This window comes from Haliaeetus albicilla, chromosome 3, assembly GCF_947461875.1.
Source record: "Haliaeetus albicilla chromosome 3, bHalAlb1.1, whole genome shotgun sequence".
NCBI classification, from domain to species: Eukaryota; Metazoa; Chordata; class Aves; order Accipitriformes; family Accipitridae; genus Haliaeetus; species Haliaeetus albicilla.
Window position 1 is genome coordinate 6,697,948 of NC_091485.1, and position 18,034 is coordinate 6,715,981.

The window sequence follows — 18,034 nt, forward strand, 5'->3', positions numbered from 1 at the left end:
CAAACTCCACCCAAAAGGCAATGATTCCTAGGTATTGCCTTTTTATTTGGGTTAAGGTTTGGGAAACCTTAGAAATAGTAGGTACCTGTAGAATAGTAGGTACACCAGAAACATCAGAGGAGACTTCTCTGAAGGAAGATGAGGCTAAGAACACTTCTGAATACACTGTGAATGGTCAAAATATCATTAAATGCTGACTTTAGACACTAAAACTTTAAAAAGTGTGGATTACTTTATACTAATTAAAATACCACCATCTCCCCTCAAAACCCATGGTGATAAGCAGCAAGGGTTATTTACATTGGCATTACTGAAGCTACGTGGGATTATGTCTGCGCAAATCAACAGTTAAAAAAAAATTTTACCTCACCTATGAGCCAAGCCAAAAGCTAGAACATTACCTTTCAATGCAACTTATTTCATATTAATTTGCCCCTTGAGAGGGGCACACCTGAGCTTGCAACTATTGGTTCTGTTATCACAGCTTTGCATATTTAGGCTTTTTTTTTTTAAGAAAGATTCGTTGTATATTGTAATAATGCACAACCGGCAGCGTTTATTTTCATTTTGCTTTAATGAAACACAAATGGATCTCGGAGTCCCAATGACTCAGCTTTGCCGTTACTAACTGAACAGCGCGGTGATTTTAAGGCTTCACGGCTAAGACGACAGGAGGTCCTGAAAGCTGCGGCTTCCCACTCCAGTCCTCCCCATCCACGGTCCGAAGTCACGGCAAGGGCCGCCAAGAACTTGACTCGCTCTCCGTCAGCGCTAAGACGAACCACCCTCACCGACACCATTTTGGGATTCGCGTCCCCAGCGGTCAGCTCCCGAGGGTCGCCCAGGGAAGGGGCAGCGGTCCCAGCGGCGGGGAGGCAGAAGGCAGGGCTCCCAGGCCCGACGGGGGGAACGCCGCCCCTCCGGGGCCCCGCAGCCGCCCTCCCAGCCGGGAGAGGCTCCCGGCGGCGGGGCTACAGCTTTCGCTGCTTGTGCCGGGGGTTGGTCTTGCAGAGGACGTACAGCCGGCCCCGCCGCCGGACGATGAAGCAGTCCTTGCACCGCCTCTTCAAGGAGGTTTTCGTCTTCAGCCCCGCCAGGAGGACCGGCGGCGGCAGCAGCAACCCGGGCGGCGGCGAGAGGGCCGGCAGCGAGGCGCGGGGGGCGGCCGCCCCGCACCACAGCGGCGGGGCCCGCCTCACCGCCGCCCGCCACCACGGGGCCAGGGAAGAGAAGGGCGAGCGGCCCAGCGAGCGGAGCGGCCCGCCGGCGACCCTGGTTAGGAAAGACAGCATACTCCGCGCCCTGCGGGGACAGCGAACCGGTGAGGACACCCGACCCGACCCCCCCAAACCCCGAACGGAAAGCACCGGGCACTGACCGGCACCGCCGCCGCCGCCGCTCCCCTCTTGCCGCCGCAGCCCGGCCGCTCAGCTCCCCGCCTCAGGCGGCCCCGCGCATGCGCGGCGGAGGGCGGGCGACGGGCTGCGCCTGCGCCCGCCTCGGCCTGGGAGGGGGCGTGTCACGTGGCCGCCTCAAGATGGCGGCGCCCGGCGCGACCTTCCGCCTCCTGCTGCCGTTCCGCCCGGTTGTGGCGGCCGCCGCCGTTCGGCCTTACGGCGTGCGGGCCTCCGGTACCGGCGAGCTGATCACGCACACGGGGCAGGTGAGAGCGTGGGGCCGCGGTGGGAGGAGGGAAGGCCCGGGGGTCGGTGCTGCCCGGGGAGGGTGGAAGCGTCCGGGCCGCCTCAACCGCCCTGCCGGTGCCTGCGGGGAAGCCGCTGCCGGGGCTGCGAGCGGTACGTTGGTGAGACGGGGAGCCGAAAGAATCTCGGTAGAGCGGCACGTCGCTGGTGTGCCGCTTCGTTTGCGAGGCGGTGTGGAAATGAACGCTCTTGCGTGGTACGTAGGCGCAAAGGTACGTGCGGTGTCGAAAAAAGAGGCTTGTTAATTAGGAAGAGGGGTCGTTAGGCGTGACTAGGCGTTGTGGTTTGAACCCAGGGTTTGACACAGCTGAGAAGCTGGCAGGTAGGAGGTATCCTTGTGTCAGTGCCTCGTGAATCCATTTTACCTGTTTTTTCGTGTAAAAAAAGTGAGCGTGCGAGCTGGGGAGGCTTGCGTAGTAACTTGTGGAGATGGGAGAGAGGGAGATGTTGTGGAAGGGCCTCGCTGTGGTTACTTGACTCGAATGTAAAAAAAAAAAACCACATGGAACTTGAATTTCCTAGTTTAGTTCACCTTCCAGATGGCAGTGTGGGATCGAGGAACAGCGTCGTAAGTAATAAATCTTGTGTTTGTCTCTATGGTCAGAGCTAAGGCTTCTGTTTACTGAATTAATACTCCCCCTCCTTCTTTTCTATTTGCCAACCTAAAATCTGTTTTCCTGTGTGAGAGAAACAGAAATTACTTTTTCTGTGCAGTACATACTTGTAAGATGATGACAATACTTGAAACCGAGGAAACTATTTAAACCATTTAGTTTTGACAGTGCTGTAAGCCTTTGTGTTCTTTGTTTATGGTCATTGCTTTTTAAATAAGACCAAGTTTATTTTATACTTTAGGTATATGAAGAAAAGGATTATAGAAGAGTTAGATTTGTTGGACGTCAAAAGGAGGTAACTCATTCTACTTTTACTCACGGGAGAGGGGGTGGTTTCTGGTTTTTTTTAATACCTGATATTGATGTTCTCAACTTGATTGTCATTAAAAAAAACAACCAACAAACCAACCAAACAACAAAAAACCCCCCTACCAAAACCAGTTTGGTTTTGATTTTGGGTTTTGTTGTGTTTTTCACTATGGTGAAAAGTCTTCTTTTAGGACAGCTTATAGTAGCTTCTGTGTACCTCCCTACTTTTGGCAAATTTGGAAAAATTCAAGACTTGTCCTACGCCCCTTAAGTGCTTACTTACATTTAGGCTATGGAAGTTGTAGGTATTTGAGCATCTTAAACTTGGACCACTTCTTGTTTTAAGCATGTGTTTTAAGAAAATTTAAGCATGTTTTTAGTGCCATTTGAGTTCAGAAAATTCACATAATTAAATGGTCCGCTGAACTGTGCATCTATATATCTGTTTAAATGTGTGTTTTGAAGCTTAATTTGCTTCTGCTTAGTTAAAATCTTGATCTTTACGCAAACCGAGTTTTAATGAGGCCACTTCATTTCCAGAGCCTGGGAAGCTTTTGCTGAAACAGTGATGTGACAAATAAAACTAAAATTTAGAGTATTCTGAAATAACAAAGCCTCAAAGGCAAAGTCTAGTAACACTAGCATCAGCCAAGTTTGCTACTGTGAAGTTATTTTGTGGGCCTGTTGCTGCTGCTGCTTATCAATAGAGTGGGTGTGTGAAACTGTAAGTCCTTTAGTGCTGAATTCTCTCTAATGATGGAGCAGCACAGCTTCATGAGGGATCTGCTGGCCTTTTGGAGAGAAGGAGAGATTGTTTCGGCAAAATTGTCTTCCTTAATGTCTGAGTGTCTGATTAGTGTGTTAGTGTTAATGCTATAAAGGTGTATGTATAGTAGAGGCCTCATATATATGGTGCGGTAGACTTTTAATGTAGTTGTGTGTAATTATTTCCTTCCTAAATTAATCTGAACTAATTATGCTGATTTCTGAATTTCCACATTGAGTTTACCTGACTGTATCACAGATGCAATTTAATTCATGCTGTGTGGCAAAAATGGGGATTCTACATGGGAAATAGTTAAATGAAAATGTCACTTAAAATGCTGAAGTAGTTTACTTCTGGGAGGATAGTAGCAAAGTAGGTCTTTCCTAAATGCAATGCCTGTTTCTGTGCTACTTCTGTAACTTTGTAGGAAATGCTCCTTAAGCCTAATTCTCCACAGGGTGCTGGTCCCTCTGATGTGCCTTTGCCAGCAGCTGATTTCAGACTCTCTGTGGTGAGGAACACCCAGGGTTTTCAGTTCAACCCAGTTTCTCCTTTTCCAGCAAAAGACAAGCTTTAAGTCTGCTGAGCAAGGTTTAATGCTAGGTTTTAATTGTCAAATTGGAGCAAAACCTACATGATAAATACTGAAATGATCCTCATCTGTGCTTATTAATGGGATCTCTCTCTAGGGACTTTGCCATTATTCCCCAATGCGCTTCAGCTGCTAGTATTAGGGTTTCACAGCTGTGTCTGTAGTATGTTGTCTTGTTTCTGAAGCTAAAGCTAGCCTGCAAAGTGGGTGACTGTATGTTCTTGGTTGCTTCTTCTCTTCGCCTTCAGTATGCTCCGGGTGGTTGAGTGTGCCTTGTGATTGGCCTGGTCCAGCTGCGGCAGCTTTCTTCTCTGGGGATGCAGCCTCTGGGTGCAGGTGCCCTCAGTGAGGACGTCTGGGTGCTGCAGGTGGCTTCTCCGGCTGGTGGCCAGGCCTGGGGGCACAGCCCAGAGTATGTGGCTATTGTCCCCCTCAGTTCTGCCAGCCTAACTGCTAATGAAATCCATGTGTTTTACCTAAAATCACTGTTTTCTGCACTGGATGTGCAGAACCAGGGGACTGGTGCTCTCTGGCAAGGGCCTAAAGCAAGTAGCTGTGAGAAGACCGAGCATGGCAACTGGTCATCTGCTGCAGTCCAACTAGGGTCATCCTGCCCTTGTACAGTCCCTAAGGTGCCACAGGACCTAATTCGACGCTGCCGTTCCTGCTTCGGCTCTATGCTTTCCGTTGGGCTGGTGCAGCAGCTGAAGCTGCAAGGAGAACTGACCTCAGCACTGGTCCTGTTTAAATACAACCTCTTGCCTTCCCTCTGGATCTTTGGACCTGGGTCAATTCCAAGTTTGGTTTTATCTCTCTGCCTCCCAGACCATGTACTGGCACAGACAAGTAGGTGGAAAGAAGCAGCAATAGGATTGTCAAACTGGCACTATGGCCAGCAAAAAAATTGATCATTGAATTATGTGTTGGGCAAGGTGCATTTGGATGTGCTGAGGGAAATGGTCCCTTCCCGCTAGCTACTGCTGTGCTTTAAATGAAGGGACATGGTGTGACTGAACTTCTTTTTTTCCTCACTGTTTTTCTCAGTCTCTGATTTTTTTCTGGCATGTTTTCCCTGCAAGTTCCTAGATTCTCTTGTTTAGTAGGCTGAACCACAGACAAGTTGTAGCTGTACAGTGGATGAGAGGTTCTTGCTTCCCCTGTTTCCCCACAAATACCTTTGTGGTTAAGAAATGTTGGGAAGAATGGAGTTCCCCTTCTGATCTTGAAGCAGAGGGGCATCATGGTGCTATGTCCCTCCTTCTTTAGCATGAAATGAAGGATGCACCATTTTGAGCATTATTAAAAGCAGCAGTAAAAATCCTTGCAGGTTGGCAAAGATTACATATGACTTGCAGACACAGGCCCCAGGCAGTGCAGTTCTTGATGTTGCTAATTTGCTTCAACACCAAAAGTTAATTTTGCATTAACTTTATTTAGCTATCATCTTCTTTGGATAAAGAAAATCCAGTTGTTGGCAAAACTGACTTTTCCACTGCTATACCAAAAATGCAAATTTTGGGGACATTTAGTTGGAGGGTTGGTGAAAGGTCCTAAGTTGTTGTATACTAGAACTGAATAAAAATACCGTTGTAGTTCTCGGGGATTAATTTAATGGACGCTTAGGTATCTTGTTCCTAAGAATCTCATCTTCATTTAAATACCAGCATGCTTATGAACCTTATACACAGAGCAGTATATCGATAGTGCCTTCTTTGGGTGTGCATATTATTTTATATTCTTGCGTGATAACATTGCCTTTGAAAAAGCTGGTCTGTCCTGGAGCATGTTTGTCTGAGGGGTAGGGATGGTTGTCTGCTCAGTGCTGGTGCAGGCTGGGTTGGAAGAGGTTGGTGCGGGTGAGGAAGGAAGGTGCTGTGGCTGGGTGCTGTCGGTCCTGCTAAGGCACAAGCTGCTGTGTTGCAGGCCTGTCTAGACCTGGATACGTTTGCCAGACCACATAGACATGCTGTAGGGAAAAAGTCATACTTACCAGGGATGTGCATATTCAGGAAGTATGTATGAGATGGACTTACAGAGCGGCATGGTGGCATTTAGAGGGTGGTTTTGGTTTTTTTTTCTAATGCTGAACAACTTGCCTTTCTGATTGTTGTTACGCACCATGTTCGTGTTTTCCTGAGATTCCTATGCAGTGATAGAATAAAGTGTGTGGTGAGAGGCTCTAAATTACCAGCAGTTGTTTTAACTCACTCCTGACCTTACTTGTCCCACCATTATTTTTGAGTTTATCAGCAGTGAGTCTTTTGCAATTTTATCATGTAGTTGCTAAAGCACAATACAGAGGCAGTGTCAGTTAAATATCTTCTATTCTTGGCTGCTTGTTCCTGCTCACCTCTCTGCCGATTCTGCTTAGGTCACTTTGTAAACCTGAGCACTGATATGGCCTGTGTATCAGGGGAAGGGGATTACTTTTTGCAGAGTCAACGTGCTTAGTTCACTCATCTGGCTTATAGCACAGCCTTAAGAGTTGGTGGAGGAGATGGGAGGAAACATATGCAGGAACTTCTCAAAGTGGCTGTAGTGGAACTGCTTGGAGAGATGGTAAAGAGCACTTGCTTTCTGTTTGAGTGGGGAAGGTATCTGAAAGCTTGCTTTTTTCTCTTACAGGTGAACAAGAATTTTGCAATTGATTTGATAGCAGAGCAGCCTGTGAGTGAAGTTGAAAGCAGAGTGATATCATGCGATGGTGGTGGTGGAGCTTTGGGACATCCTAAAGTATACATAAACTTGGTAATATCTTTTGATCTGTGTATGGCATGCTTTGCTTGTTTGTAAGAGCCTCTACTTCTTGGCAGGTTAATTTAACAAAGTAAAAGGATTAACCATCCGAGGTGTTAATCTTATTTGGTGCTTAATATAAAGTTAGGATTTTTATTCAGAAGAGCTGGAGTGTTTCCATTTGAAGTTACGAGGTATTTCTTGCTCTTGATTTTGATTGGTTTGATGGGGCAATCTTTTTTTTGGAAAAAAATTAACTACAAATTAATATGAACAAGCAGTGCCTTGTGAGCAAAAAATAATATGCCTGCTGTGTTTGGAGAAACTTACTCTGATTATTTAAATGCCACCATATAGATTGAGAATACATTTGCAATATTCTTAGGAATATGCAATTTATTTTTGAATCCTGCGTGTTCAAGAAAAACAAAACAAAACTCTTTCAGTCTTTGGGAACCTTGGTAGTTCTGAAGATTTAAAGTTTCCATCATAGTCAGAGAATCAGTGAAGAATAAATGTCTTATTATCTCTGTATTTACCCTGACAGCAGTGATAGTTTCCAGTGTATTCTTATTCTAGAGAGTAAGAATATTGATGCTACTGTCATATGACCTCGGTGGAATCAACGATGACCTGTTGCTTAGGTATTGTTCTTGGGCAGACCCTGACTGCAGATGTCTTAAAATCTTTGCTTGCTCACTTAAACTGACGTTTGCTTAATACCCAAAAGAATGGCAGGGGAGAGCTGATGTCCTGTAGTGTCAGTGTTGTTGCAACTCCTAGCTATAATCACAAGCATTTCTATTTTGAACAAAGCAAGCACTTTATGATGATTCATTTGACATTATTCAAAGTCAAATGCTTGGAGGTTCTAATTTATAAAACTTAGGAAGCTTGTGTTCTTCAGTTAACTTCTGTAGCACACTGTTGATAAGTTGCATTTATGTTGATTCGTTTGACCTGTGCCACACTCTACTTGAGGAATGCTTTAGGTTTTGTGAATTTTGAAACCTTTTCGTGTTAACAATCAAATTACAAGATGTCTGTGGGTTAGTTCTTGAAAGCTAATGTCTGCAAAGAGAGAATGGTATTAGACCAGCTTGTTTCCCCTAGCCTAATAATTGAAATCCAGGCTTTTGGGGGTGGAGGGTAGTCTGGATTTTTTTTACTTCTAATCCTGTATCAAGGAAGGGGAACCATGAGTTTACTTCATTTCATGACTGCAAATAGTCATGTTGTTAAATAACAGAAGATCCTTTAGTGTTTACGTAACTCTTGGCTATTTTCGTGTTAAGGAGGACTACAACAACAGCATGCAGTCAGTCACACTTCTAAAATTAAAAAAAAAAAGTATCTTTTGGAGAGAAGAATAAAATTTTATACAGTAGTAACTGCTACTTTTCTATAAAACATTTTCCTTCAGAATTTCCCCTAGAATCCTACTGAAATTTCTTCCTTCCTGCAACTAACTCTGTCAGCTTACATTACTGGCCAAAAATCCTTGTCTTAATATAACTTGGAAATGCCAAATCCTATTCTGTATTAAAATAATTGTGAAATTATCTTTTCAGAACATTGGAACAGATATGACCGAACTGACTTAAGATGTCCAGTTCGGTAAGAAGATCCTTTATTGTTGAAGAGATATCACTTGGCTTGACTTTAAAATTACATTGTTGAGATTAGGCCTAGTAGTTAAAAGGCTGGCAGAAGGGAAACTGCATAGGATACAGAAATCAAGCACATACCATTGTTCTTACTTCCAGTGTTTCAAATAAGATTGAACTCTGTACTTCAGCTATATTGATCCGTTTTAAGATGGCACATATAAATAAGAGAAGATTTGTAATTTCTGAAAGTTTTATAAAGTGAAACTAGCAGCTGTTGTATTTTTATATTTTTGCAGGACAAAGATACAAAGACTGGAACATGTGGCTACTGTGGACTTCAATTTAAACAGAAACATCACTGAAAGATTATCCCTGCACGCTTGCAGATTTCTGTTCAGATGTTAACATTTAACTATAAATAAACAACATATTTAGAAACCCAAGATTACTGTTTGTGTTTATCTTAACCATGGAAAGTCCAGTCTGTACCTTTCTAAAACCCAGCTTGTCGGGTATTTGAGAGCTGAATGGTATTACAATATCTGCTTTATACTTAATTGGTTTTCATGGAAAAAATGTCCTGCTTTGTTTGGCGAATTTCTTATAGGCTTGGAAGGGGCGTTTGACTGCAGCATAAGTTTGGTTTGTACTGGGTAGATTTGTATTCTTTTCAACACTAAATTGGATGTAAATGTTTACTGGGGGATTAATTATCCTAAGTGTTTGTCTTTTGGCATTGTTTGATGCTCTTAATTTGTTCATGGCCTAGTATCTATAGCTAGATTCACAAATGGAAGCACAAAGATATTATGATACTCAGCATTACAACACTTACTCCTGGAAGCAAGGTGGTCATCCCTGAGTTAAAGTAGCTATATTTGCTACTTCTTTAAAAGAAACAGCCAGTGCCTTAGAATGGTAATCAGTGTGAGCTGGAGAACTGTCTTAAGCTGGCACACATGAAAGGTGAGGACGTAAGCATTTGTCCTCCAGTTGAGAGGATCAGAGTATAAATACCTGATTCTGCTTGGAATTCACACCCTTGAAACCTCTTTAGGAACTGAGCCTTGTCAGAATCAAAAGTAGGGGTTGCTCCATTTCAGGTAGCAGCTATCTACTCCGTTAATACAGATAATCGGACAATGAGAGCATCCACCTATGTGTAATACCACCTAGGCTGTGAGGATGGTTGTAGGATATCATTTACCTTCTTCATTAATTTCACTTATGCTTATACGGCGGGATGCTACATGACTCTCAAACAGGGTGCATGTCTGGAGAAGGAAGGTCTGAGCTTTGGTCTTTGCTCCAGAGAGCATTTTAATCTGTTGTTAGTAACTGTCTTTTTTAAATGCTGGTGATGGAACATGGTCCCAGGTAGTAATTGCTGCTTGGCCAAAGTTTAACAGGGTGTGATTCTAAACCTGCTGTTTATACCACTTTAGTTAAATTAATGTGGTGGTATAAAGTTGAACCAAATTATGTGGGCCTACAGCTGCTTAACTTGCTTGTGTCAATTTATAGGTGAGGTTGAACCAACGCAGGCTTAAAGCAAGGTCTGAACTATTCTGTCTATAGAAGTTGTGTGTTTAGAGGCTATACTGCAATTACTCACATGCATGTACACCCCTCCGCTTTTTTTCATTCATTCCACCTGTAACAGCTTGACTTCCCTTTCTATCTTTTCCCCTTCTTCCTCCTTCCCTCTCTTTTTCTTCTTTCCATTGCTGCTGGTTTCAGTGATCATCTGACTGGCCTTTAATTAATTCTTTGTAATGACCTAGATCTAGGAAGTAGTATTAGAGCTATACATTGTAAATTCAGTGAAGGTTGTTGAGCACTGACTCTATAAGCCCAGGGTCTGACTGAGGCTAGATGGCTGTGACGATGGTTGCAGTTTTGTAATGTTAGTGCAGTGGCCAAGTTCAAGAAGAGTTAATGTATGTTGCCTTTCGAGTAGCACTTGAGCATGTACAAAGATGGCAAAGGATCCTTTCATAAAACCCAGTAACTTGCATTCAGCCTATCTGACCTTAGGCGAATGATCTGTCAACTAAGCATAAATGTGACATTATAAATGGTCTTGTGGTAGGTAAGTCCATCTCATGCTCTAAGTATAAAATAACTACTTGAACTTGCAGTGTCTGTTTTTAAGCATAAACCTGGTTGCTTTTTAGTCTGGCTCTCTTACCAGTTTGTAGAGTGTCTTGGCTGGCACAGTTCTCCTGTGGTGCAATCATCTCTGCAAAGTGACCTGAAACAAGTAATCGTATGTTGTCCTCTTCCTTGGGCCTTTGATTTTCTTATGAATAATATATCTGCTTGGATCACTGCTGCTTATAATAAATTAACAATGTTTAAATTGGCACGGCATCTGCTGAGGACCCAGACAAATCCCATCCCACTGGTCTCGACTATGGAATGCTGTTCTTTGATATTCTTCCTGAAGTATTTGTGATATGTGAAGCTGTTGACACTAGTGAAACAAAGAAGGTCTCTACTTAGCTCTGGTGGTCTTCATAGTAAAACTTCAGACTTTGCTCCTTATCGTTTCCTATGTGCTAAGTTTGTGTATCTAGTTGTAAATGGCTATATGAAGTCTTGCACTCTGAGCCACACCATCCACATACCTGTGGAAAGGCTGGCCTTCATCTTCAGGAAAAAGAGGTGAGGAAAAGCAGAAACTTTTACTGTGGTGGTTGCAAGCAGATACTTGTGGAAATGGATCTATGGAGACAGACTAAACCGCATAAGTATCAAAGCGAGGATAGACTAAAACACATCAGTATCAAATCAGCATTACAGTTCTCGGGCAACTCATTCAGACTAGAAAGCAATGTGGAATAAAACTTTGAGACTCAAATTTTTTATCAGTCACTGTTTTGTTCTTTGTAGGTAATTCATTCCAGGCTGGAACTATAGTCTTTTACTCCAATTACCGGAGTACAAACCATGGTTTATAGTCTGTCACTATGGAAATACAAAGTATTCTACATTGTTGTGTAGCTTGTCTTAACAACTGTGTCCTGCCTTTACGTACTAAAACCAGATAGGCTCTTTTCACTGCCATGTACATTAAGATTTTCTTGGTGAAAATCACTGTATATTTAAACTTCCAAAACAAATAGGACCATCCATCCTTTTCCTCATATTACTTAGTAGCTCTGTCCTCTAATTAAAAAGTAACTAAAATGAATCTACAAAGCAAGTCCTCTTTGTTCACAAGAGCACAAAGAACTACTATGACTATGGCATAATATGCAAGTGCACCTTTTTTAAAACTTCTTTCAGTTGTATGCCATCTGATTGTGCTCTGGAAGTTGCTCTCGTAGCAGGCTTCTCCAAATCAGCAAATAGTATCCCTACACTTCTTATTCTCTTGCACTTTTTATTTAATGCTATTGCAAGTATCAGATAAAAGACAGCATACTGTAATAGCAATAGAAATGTTTGGTTCTGTAATATCCACATTGTTGGCATTCTTTAGTGTGTTCCCTGCTATTGGTCTATGTTGTTTTGAGAGGCAATTCAATCTTTCTGTGGTGGTCTCCGAGTATGTCGTCTAAATTTAAAGCCAGGGATCCTTGAGGAGCACATCTGGCAATTCAGTCTTGCCAGTGGAATAGATTGATCAGGGAAAAATGACCCGGCATCCACCTTGTCATAAAGTTCATGGTACAAATTGTCACGTGTCTCCCTCTTCAGAGGTCCATCAGGACTTGTGTAACTAGGGAAGAACAGCAGTTACACTTTTCATAAGCAGCAGCAATATAGTAGAGCAAAAAAAGTAGAATTAAAAACGTGATATGTATCGTTGCTGTAAATGTTACCCTGATGTGGATGATCATCCTTTCATATGCTTTTATTTTTGTCAAGCATTGCCCAGTGCTAGTAGCTTGTGCAGCAAGATATGCGTTGAAGACCTCGCATGCCAAGGTAGTGACAGTTTTCACCCCAGGCTTTCCAGATCCCAAATCATTTTCTGCTGATTGCAGCAGGGTGTTGCAAGTGGAACATGATGATTATCCATTTTTCCATGCACAAAGCAGCTTGTGGAGCTCAGATGTCTTTGAGATAGGGTGAATTTAACTGACAGTTACTGGAACTTATTTTTCTGCACCTGGAAGTTATGCAGTCATTATTGATTATTCCAGGCTTCCATTGCCATCCAATCACTTGATGCTCATTTCACCATCCAAAATCCTCAGCATTCAGGTGTCAAGAATTGACCTGACAAAGCAAAAATTGTCATGTGGAAGTACAGATTATGGGAGTGTAACAGAGTAACCAGGAATGTAATCTGTGCAATATGGAAATGATGTGATGGAGCCACTGGGAACATTGCCTTAAAGCACCTCTCCTTTTGAAAGGGGTTGTTAGTTTCCCTTAGTGTGATATAAATGCTGTGAAAATGTGCATAACTGCACTTATCTATACATCTTCTGCTGATAAAACATCCTGCTTTAGGAAGTCCTCCTCATCAGCCTGCTGTGCACACATTTTTATTGACATACTGGCAACTGTATGCCAGGACAAATGCTATCCACAGCACTTTTTAGTGGAGATGTCATTTTAGTGAGCGCTAGCATTCAAGCAAAAAGTTCTTATCCCTAAGCAGTGTGAATCCAGTCGTGAAATGAAAATATACTTAAACATTATGGAATTTGTAAAACTAGCTGCAGCTTTGTAGGTATTTTCTTACTTTTTTTTAACCTTTGGCCTTGGCTGTATTTTTCTCCTTTACATTTTTTAACTTTCTTCCTGTTCTCATTTGTGTCCTCTCCCTTGTTTCTGTTGCCCTCCCCCAATCCCTTTATTAAGGACTAGGTCTTTGACAAAGCAATGGTTGTCTTATAATAAAGTTGTCTCTTTGGAACAGCCTCTAATGATTATCTCCTGCTTCAAGAAGAGTGCCTAACTCAAAAGCCTGTGCTTTCTGGAACTCTGTCACTTGGTCTAAGGCATAAATTAAAGTGATCTAAGTAGGCAGTCATTTGGCTAAATTTTTCTCTTAATGTTGTGTGGATCAAGAAATCTAGGCTGCTTTCACTACAGTCATTAATAATTAAAATGAGATCTCTTTATTTTGGACTAATTACAAACAGGAGAAAGATCTAAGAGACTTTATAGTATAGCAACCTCAAAATTTTGCATAAACTCTACTGGTCTTCACTTATGATTTGTCTTAACAGCAGGTAATTTCTGGTTGTGTTAACCTTGTCTAAATATTGAAATCGCTGACTTCTGTTGGTGTAAATAACTTTCTAAGATGTAAATTTGTTTTCTCTATCGGAGATATAAAGAGGAGGGGGAAATTAGCGTAGAAGCCTGCTGTAGTATATTTACTTGGGACAGAATGATTTTTAATCTTTTTTTCTAAAAGATGTAGTTAGGAACACGCACACATACACACAAAAAAATTCTAGGCATAATATTCCTCTACTAAACTTTGATTTGTTGTAAGAAAGAATCAGTTTCAAGAAAACTTGGAGGAGTAAGGTGGTTCTTTGTTTCCAGGAAGGAATTGTTGTTGAAGGGAAGGAGAAAATAGCACAAGATGCATCTTCTCTCTCCTCTCTAAATAGTCTGTGATTGGTAGCAGACCTATGATTTAGTACCTAATTAGACTTGGGGAAATATCTTAATCTTTGGACTGTGAAGTGCTCTTTGGAAGCTTTTCCCCTTTACAAAATGTAAAACCTGGTTCTTGGGCATCAGCTGGTAAAATGTGTTTTAGATACTAAAAAATGGATTTTTAAACAAATTGGTGTAACCGACTGTAGCAGGAAACCTCAAATGGTGGTACTAAACAAGATTATTAGCCCTAAGCATCTGTTCATTATCTGTAGGGAAGAAGGTAACATTATACTGGAGAATTCTGATGTGTACTGCAGATTCCATGTTAACAGTCCTAAATCTTAACCTAATCAAATTATGTCCTGAACTCTCTTGAAACAGTAAGGAGAGGGAGTTTCTTTCAGTGCCTTTTGGTAAACAACTTTGAGGATGTTGGTTTGGTGTTTTGTTGGGTTTTTTTTGAGTGCTTCACATGGGTAGTGAGACTGTACAGAAAAATAACTTCTTTGGCAGCATTTGAGTAAATACAGAAAGCGTATCAGGTAGGTGCTAAGGATAGACATCTTGGTTTATATAAAGTTGCTTTTAATTTAAAGTTTTAAGATAATAGAATGCCATTATCGCTGTTGTGTAATGAAGGCAAGTTGGAAGTACAGCAGTGTGATTGAAGAGTGGTATCTGCCTGACCTAATTGTAACCTGGAGTGCCTGGGTGTAAGGGAGGTCGGACACTGAAAATGAAAGGGTGTCAGAAGGAAAAATGTTTTCTTCCATAAACATATTCTGTGTGGCATCCACTGTTGTCCCCAACGGCCTGGGTCCCTCCATGAGGGGAGAGGGCATGGACAGATTTGAAATGAAGCGCTGATAAGGGCTGAAGCTGGCAGAGGGATTGTGGCAGTTATCCTCTTGATTGGCTCCAGAGCTGTAAATCCCATCAGCTGTGGCCTCCTGCAGAGCGCTCTCAGGAGCAGCACACAGAGTGAGAACAGGACCTGCTCCATGTTCAGTTTGTGCCCACCCTGAAAAGGCAAGTGATATGCAGGCAGGGATACAGGGGCTGATGCTTGAATGTACCGACTACTAGTCACTCATAACCATGAGGATCAGGAATGAGGCTATTGTCTGTCTACACATGGCAGAAGATTCTTACCTAATATTGTTGATTAATTGATTTATAACTTTCCTGAGTTTATTTTGATTCTTGTTCCTTCTGCACAGGCATGTTTCTGGACTCAGTGTCTATGAATTGGATGTGGTGAAATCTGATATTTTCAGATCCGGTGACTGAGTTTCCTAGATTTCTGGATGGGAGTTCAAGTTGGCTCTGTTGATACTTGAGGAGGATGGGTTGTTGGGTTTTTGGGAAGGAACGGTGAGGTATTTGAGCTGGCTGTTATTGTTCCTAGCAGCCCGTGGCAGGATTACTGACATTACCTGTGCACATGTATGTTGCAATGTAGTCCACAGTTGTGGTCTCCAGTTATTAACACTGGATGTCGAGCCAGAACACATGCTTGCCTTTATTTTTCTTGGCTTGCGCTCCTCAATGGCCTTCCTGTAACCAAAGCAGAGAAGTGTGGGGTCAGGAGAAAGAATGGGACTAAGGTACAGCTGGATCTTGCAATGATTTGGGGTCAGGGCTTTGGAGTCTGGGAAGGTTTTAAAGCCCTGTGGCTGAGAAGTAGCCCTGCAGGCCTGGTTCCTGAATCACGGCAACGGCTCCTGGTAGCATAGCCAGAAATGATTGTGATTTGTTTGCATATAATAAAGCTGTACCAGTAAACACTGTTCAACTTATTCGTAGAAGGCCTGGAGAAGGACCTGGAAAGTGAAATGGCAAATCTTCTTATCAGTTTATTTGAGATAGTAAAGAGAAAGTTATTCTGAAGAATTACCAAAGGAACTTTTTAGACTGACTGGGCAACATGCCCCTCCCACCCCCCCAAGAACTGAAATGTGGTGTAGATAAATGTAAAGTGTTGCATGTGAGCTTAGTTTCACATACAAAATTATGAATCTGAGCTGTTACCAACTATTATCTGAGCTGAGTCAGACAGGAGTTAGATTCTAGGGTTATTGTATTTCCAATTTTTTAAAAAAAATCAGCTCAAAGCTCAGAAGAGGTTGCAAAATCAAGTCTGTATTAGGAATTATTGTGAAAAGAGTAGTGTGAAAAAGATAACAGTTATGCTGCTGCCTAAACTAATTTTTTACCCACGTCTTGTTTTTTTCCGTACAGTTCTGGCCCTCCTATTAAAAAAAAAGTATATTAAAATGGGAAAAAGCTTAGAGAACGGCAATCATGATAAAGGTTTCTGTAGAAGGAAGGACAGGTCGAGTAGTCTGGGAGTTTAGGGTTATGATAGAGGTCTACAAAATTCTGAATGGCAGGGAAAAGGTTGATTGTCTGTTTTAAAGGCAAAATCACAGATATTTGTAAAAGCTAGAAGATAATGATGACCTGATTCTTCTGGGAGTATTTAGGCAGGTTAAAAAGAAAAGTAAAAAAAAGTTGGGTGTGCTATATGGAAATTTTACTTGTTGGCTTAGAGCCAGGATGAAAGGAGGCCACATGGATTACAAACTTATCCCCATGTTCAGAGGACAGGTAGTAGAGCTATAAAATTAAGTAACATGTATATTATAAAAGGCTGAAGGAAAATGAAGAAAATAGAAGGGAAACAAGACTGATAGTGAGCATAACTATCCCAGCTGAAACCGGGACACTAAGGCCAACATGAAGCACTGAATAACTTCAGAATCAGAAACAGTCTTAACAGATGTATTGGTCTAATGTGAAAGGGATGTGGTGAATTAAGTGATGTAAAAAGATAGGAAAATTAAAAGATGCGTGTGTTATATTATGTAATTGTATAATAGGAAGTCAATGAAATAATTTCCAGTAATAGGGACTCAAGGGGTTGCTCTTCAGTAGCTGCTGAATTTAGACATTTTTAAATTGGCATGCCTAGATAATTAGTTTCAACAGGGCTGTCCAATGAGCTTCCTGGATCATTAATGTTGATTTTTGGTAAGCTTTGAAATACTGGAGAAAGAGCACAAAAATGGCTAACATGCCAACATTCAAAGAGGGTAAAAGGCATGACCTGGGTAATTACATGTCTGTCAGCTTGACATCACTTCTGGGCAAAATAATAAGGGACCTAATTAATAATGAATTAAAGAAGTGTTGTATAATTAGTGCCAATCAACATGAGTTACAGGAAAACCAGACCATGTCAAGCTAGCATGATGTATTTTTGATGAAATTAGAAGTAGTGGTTGATAAAGCTAAAAGTGTTAAATGTAATATCTTCTGATTTCTGTGAAGATTAGATTTAGTAGTCCATATTTTGATTCAGAAATGAAAGTCTTGTGTAATCAACCAGCAACACTTCACATGTTTTACATGTATTAAAGGGTAGCTAATTCTTAGGTGTGAAAATGTCAGTGTAAAATGAGACTCATTGCTGAAAGTATGCATTCCTCTTGGACTCTTAATGGCATCCTTTCTCAACCCTATGGTACTTAGCTTCTTATCAGTGGCCTAAAAACCTATGTAATAGCTGCTGATGGTTTGCCGAGGATCGAAAGGTTGAAGCACTGTTAAGTAAGGAAGAGGATTCAGCAGTGATACTGTTTGCTGCCACTTACCCAGCCAGTCATGTTATGATCATATGCATGAATAGTTTATGTTGTTACCTGTAACTATGATCGGCTGTTCTTTCTTAAAGCAGGATCTTGTCCAAAGTTCTTAACTGACTGAAAAGTACTGAAAATTTCATAATTTTTTTTTCTGTGATTGTTTTCTTTGCAAATATTGGGATATGTATGTTTGTGGTGGAGGGAGGAATACCCAAACCAGGATTTTTTTTTTTTAATTCATGACAAGTGAAACCCCTCATTTTCCAGCTTGTGACTGAGTTTTCCAGTTCTCAAGTTCTATCTGAACACTTGAAAAATGTGTTGCAAAGAAAAAGTATTTTGGGAAAAATAAGTCCCATTCCATTAAGAATTTTTTTCAACCTCGCCTGCATATTTTAAGAGGGTTTTTTTGAACAGTTCTAGTAACACTTCTGTTCATTATTTAACAAACAAAAAAATGGTTGGTTTCTTGAGGTTGCT

General features: G+C 41.7%; 2 protein-coding genes across 4 annotated transcripts; one reads left to right on the plus strand and one right to left on the minus strand.

The window, feature by feature from the left end:
* Window positions 1-555: 555 nt before the first annotated feature.
* MRPL36 (mitochondrial ribosomal protein L36) lies at window positions 556-1,488 on the minus strand. 3 transcript variants are annotated; one of them, XM_069778760.1, is made up of 2 exons: window positions 1,385-1,488; window positions 556-1,302 (listed from the first exon to the last, which is right to left on the minus strand). In XM_069778760.1, the coding sequence occupies exon 2, from the start codon at window positions 1,290-1,292 to the stop codon at window positions 972-974; it is 321 nt and encodes a 106-aa protein (XP_069634861.1). In that variant the 5' UTR covers window positions 1,293-1,302; window positions 1,385-1,488; the 3' UTR covers window positions 556-971. The 3 variants fall into 3 exon arrangements, with proteins under 3 accessions (XP_069634861.1, XP_069634863.1, XP_069634862.1); XM_069778762.1 differs by having other exon boundaries at window positions 1,379-1,455; XM_069778761.1 differs by having other exon boundaries at window positions 1,368-1,401.
* Window positions 1,442-8,773, plus strand: NDUFS6 (NADH:ubiquinone oxidoreductase subunit S6). The gene is made up of 4 exons (XM_069778759.1): window positions 1,442-1,663; window positions 2,559-2,612; window positions 6,610-6,732; window positions 8,627-8,773. The coding sequence occupies exons 1-4, from the start codon at window positions 1,457-1,459 to the stop codon at window positions 8,690-8,692; spliced, it is 450 nt and encodes a 149-aa protein (XP_069634860.1). The 5' UTR covers window positions 1,442-1,456; the 3' UTR covers window positions 8,693-8,773.
* The last annotated feature ends 9,261 nt before the right edge of the window (window positions 8,774-18,034 follow it).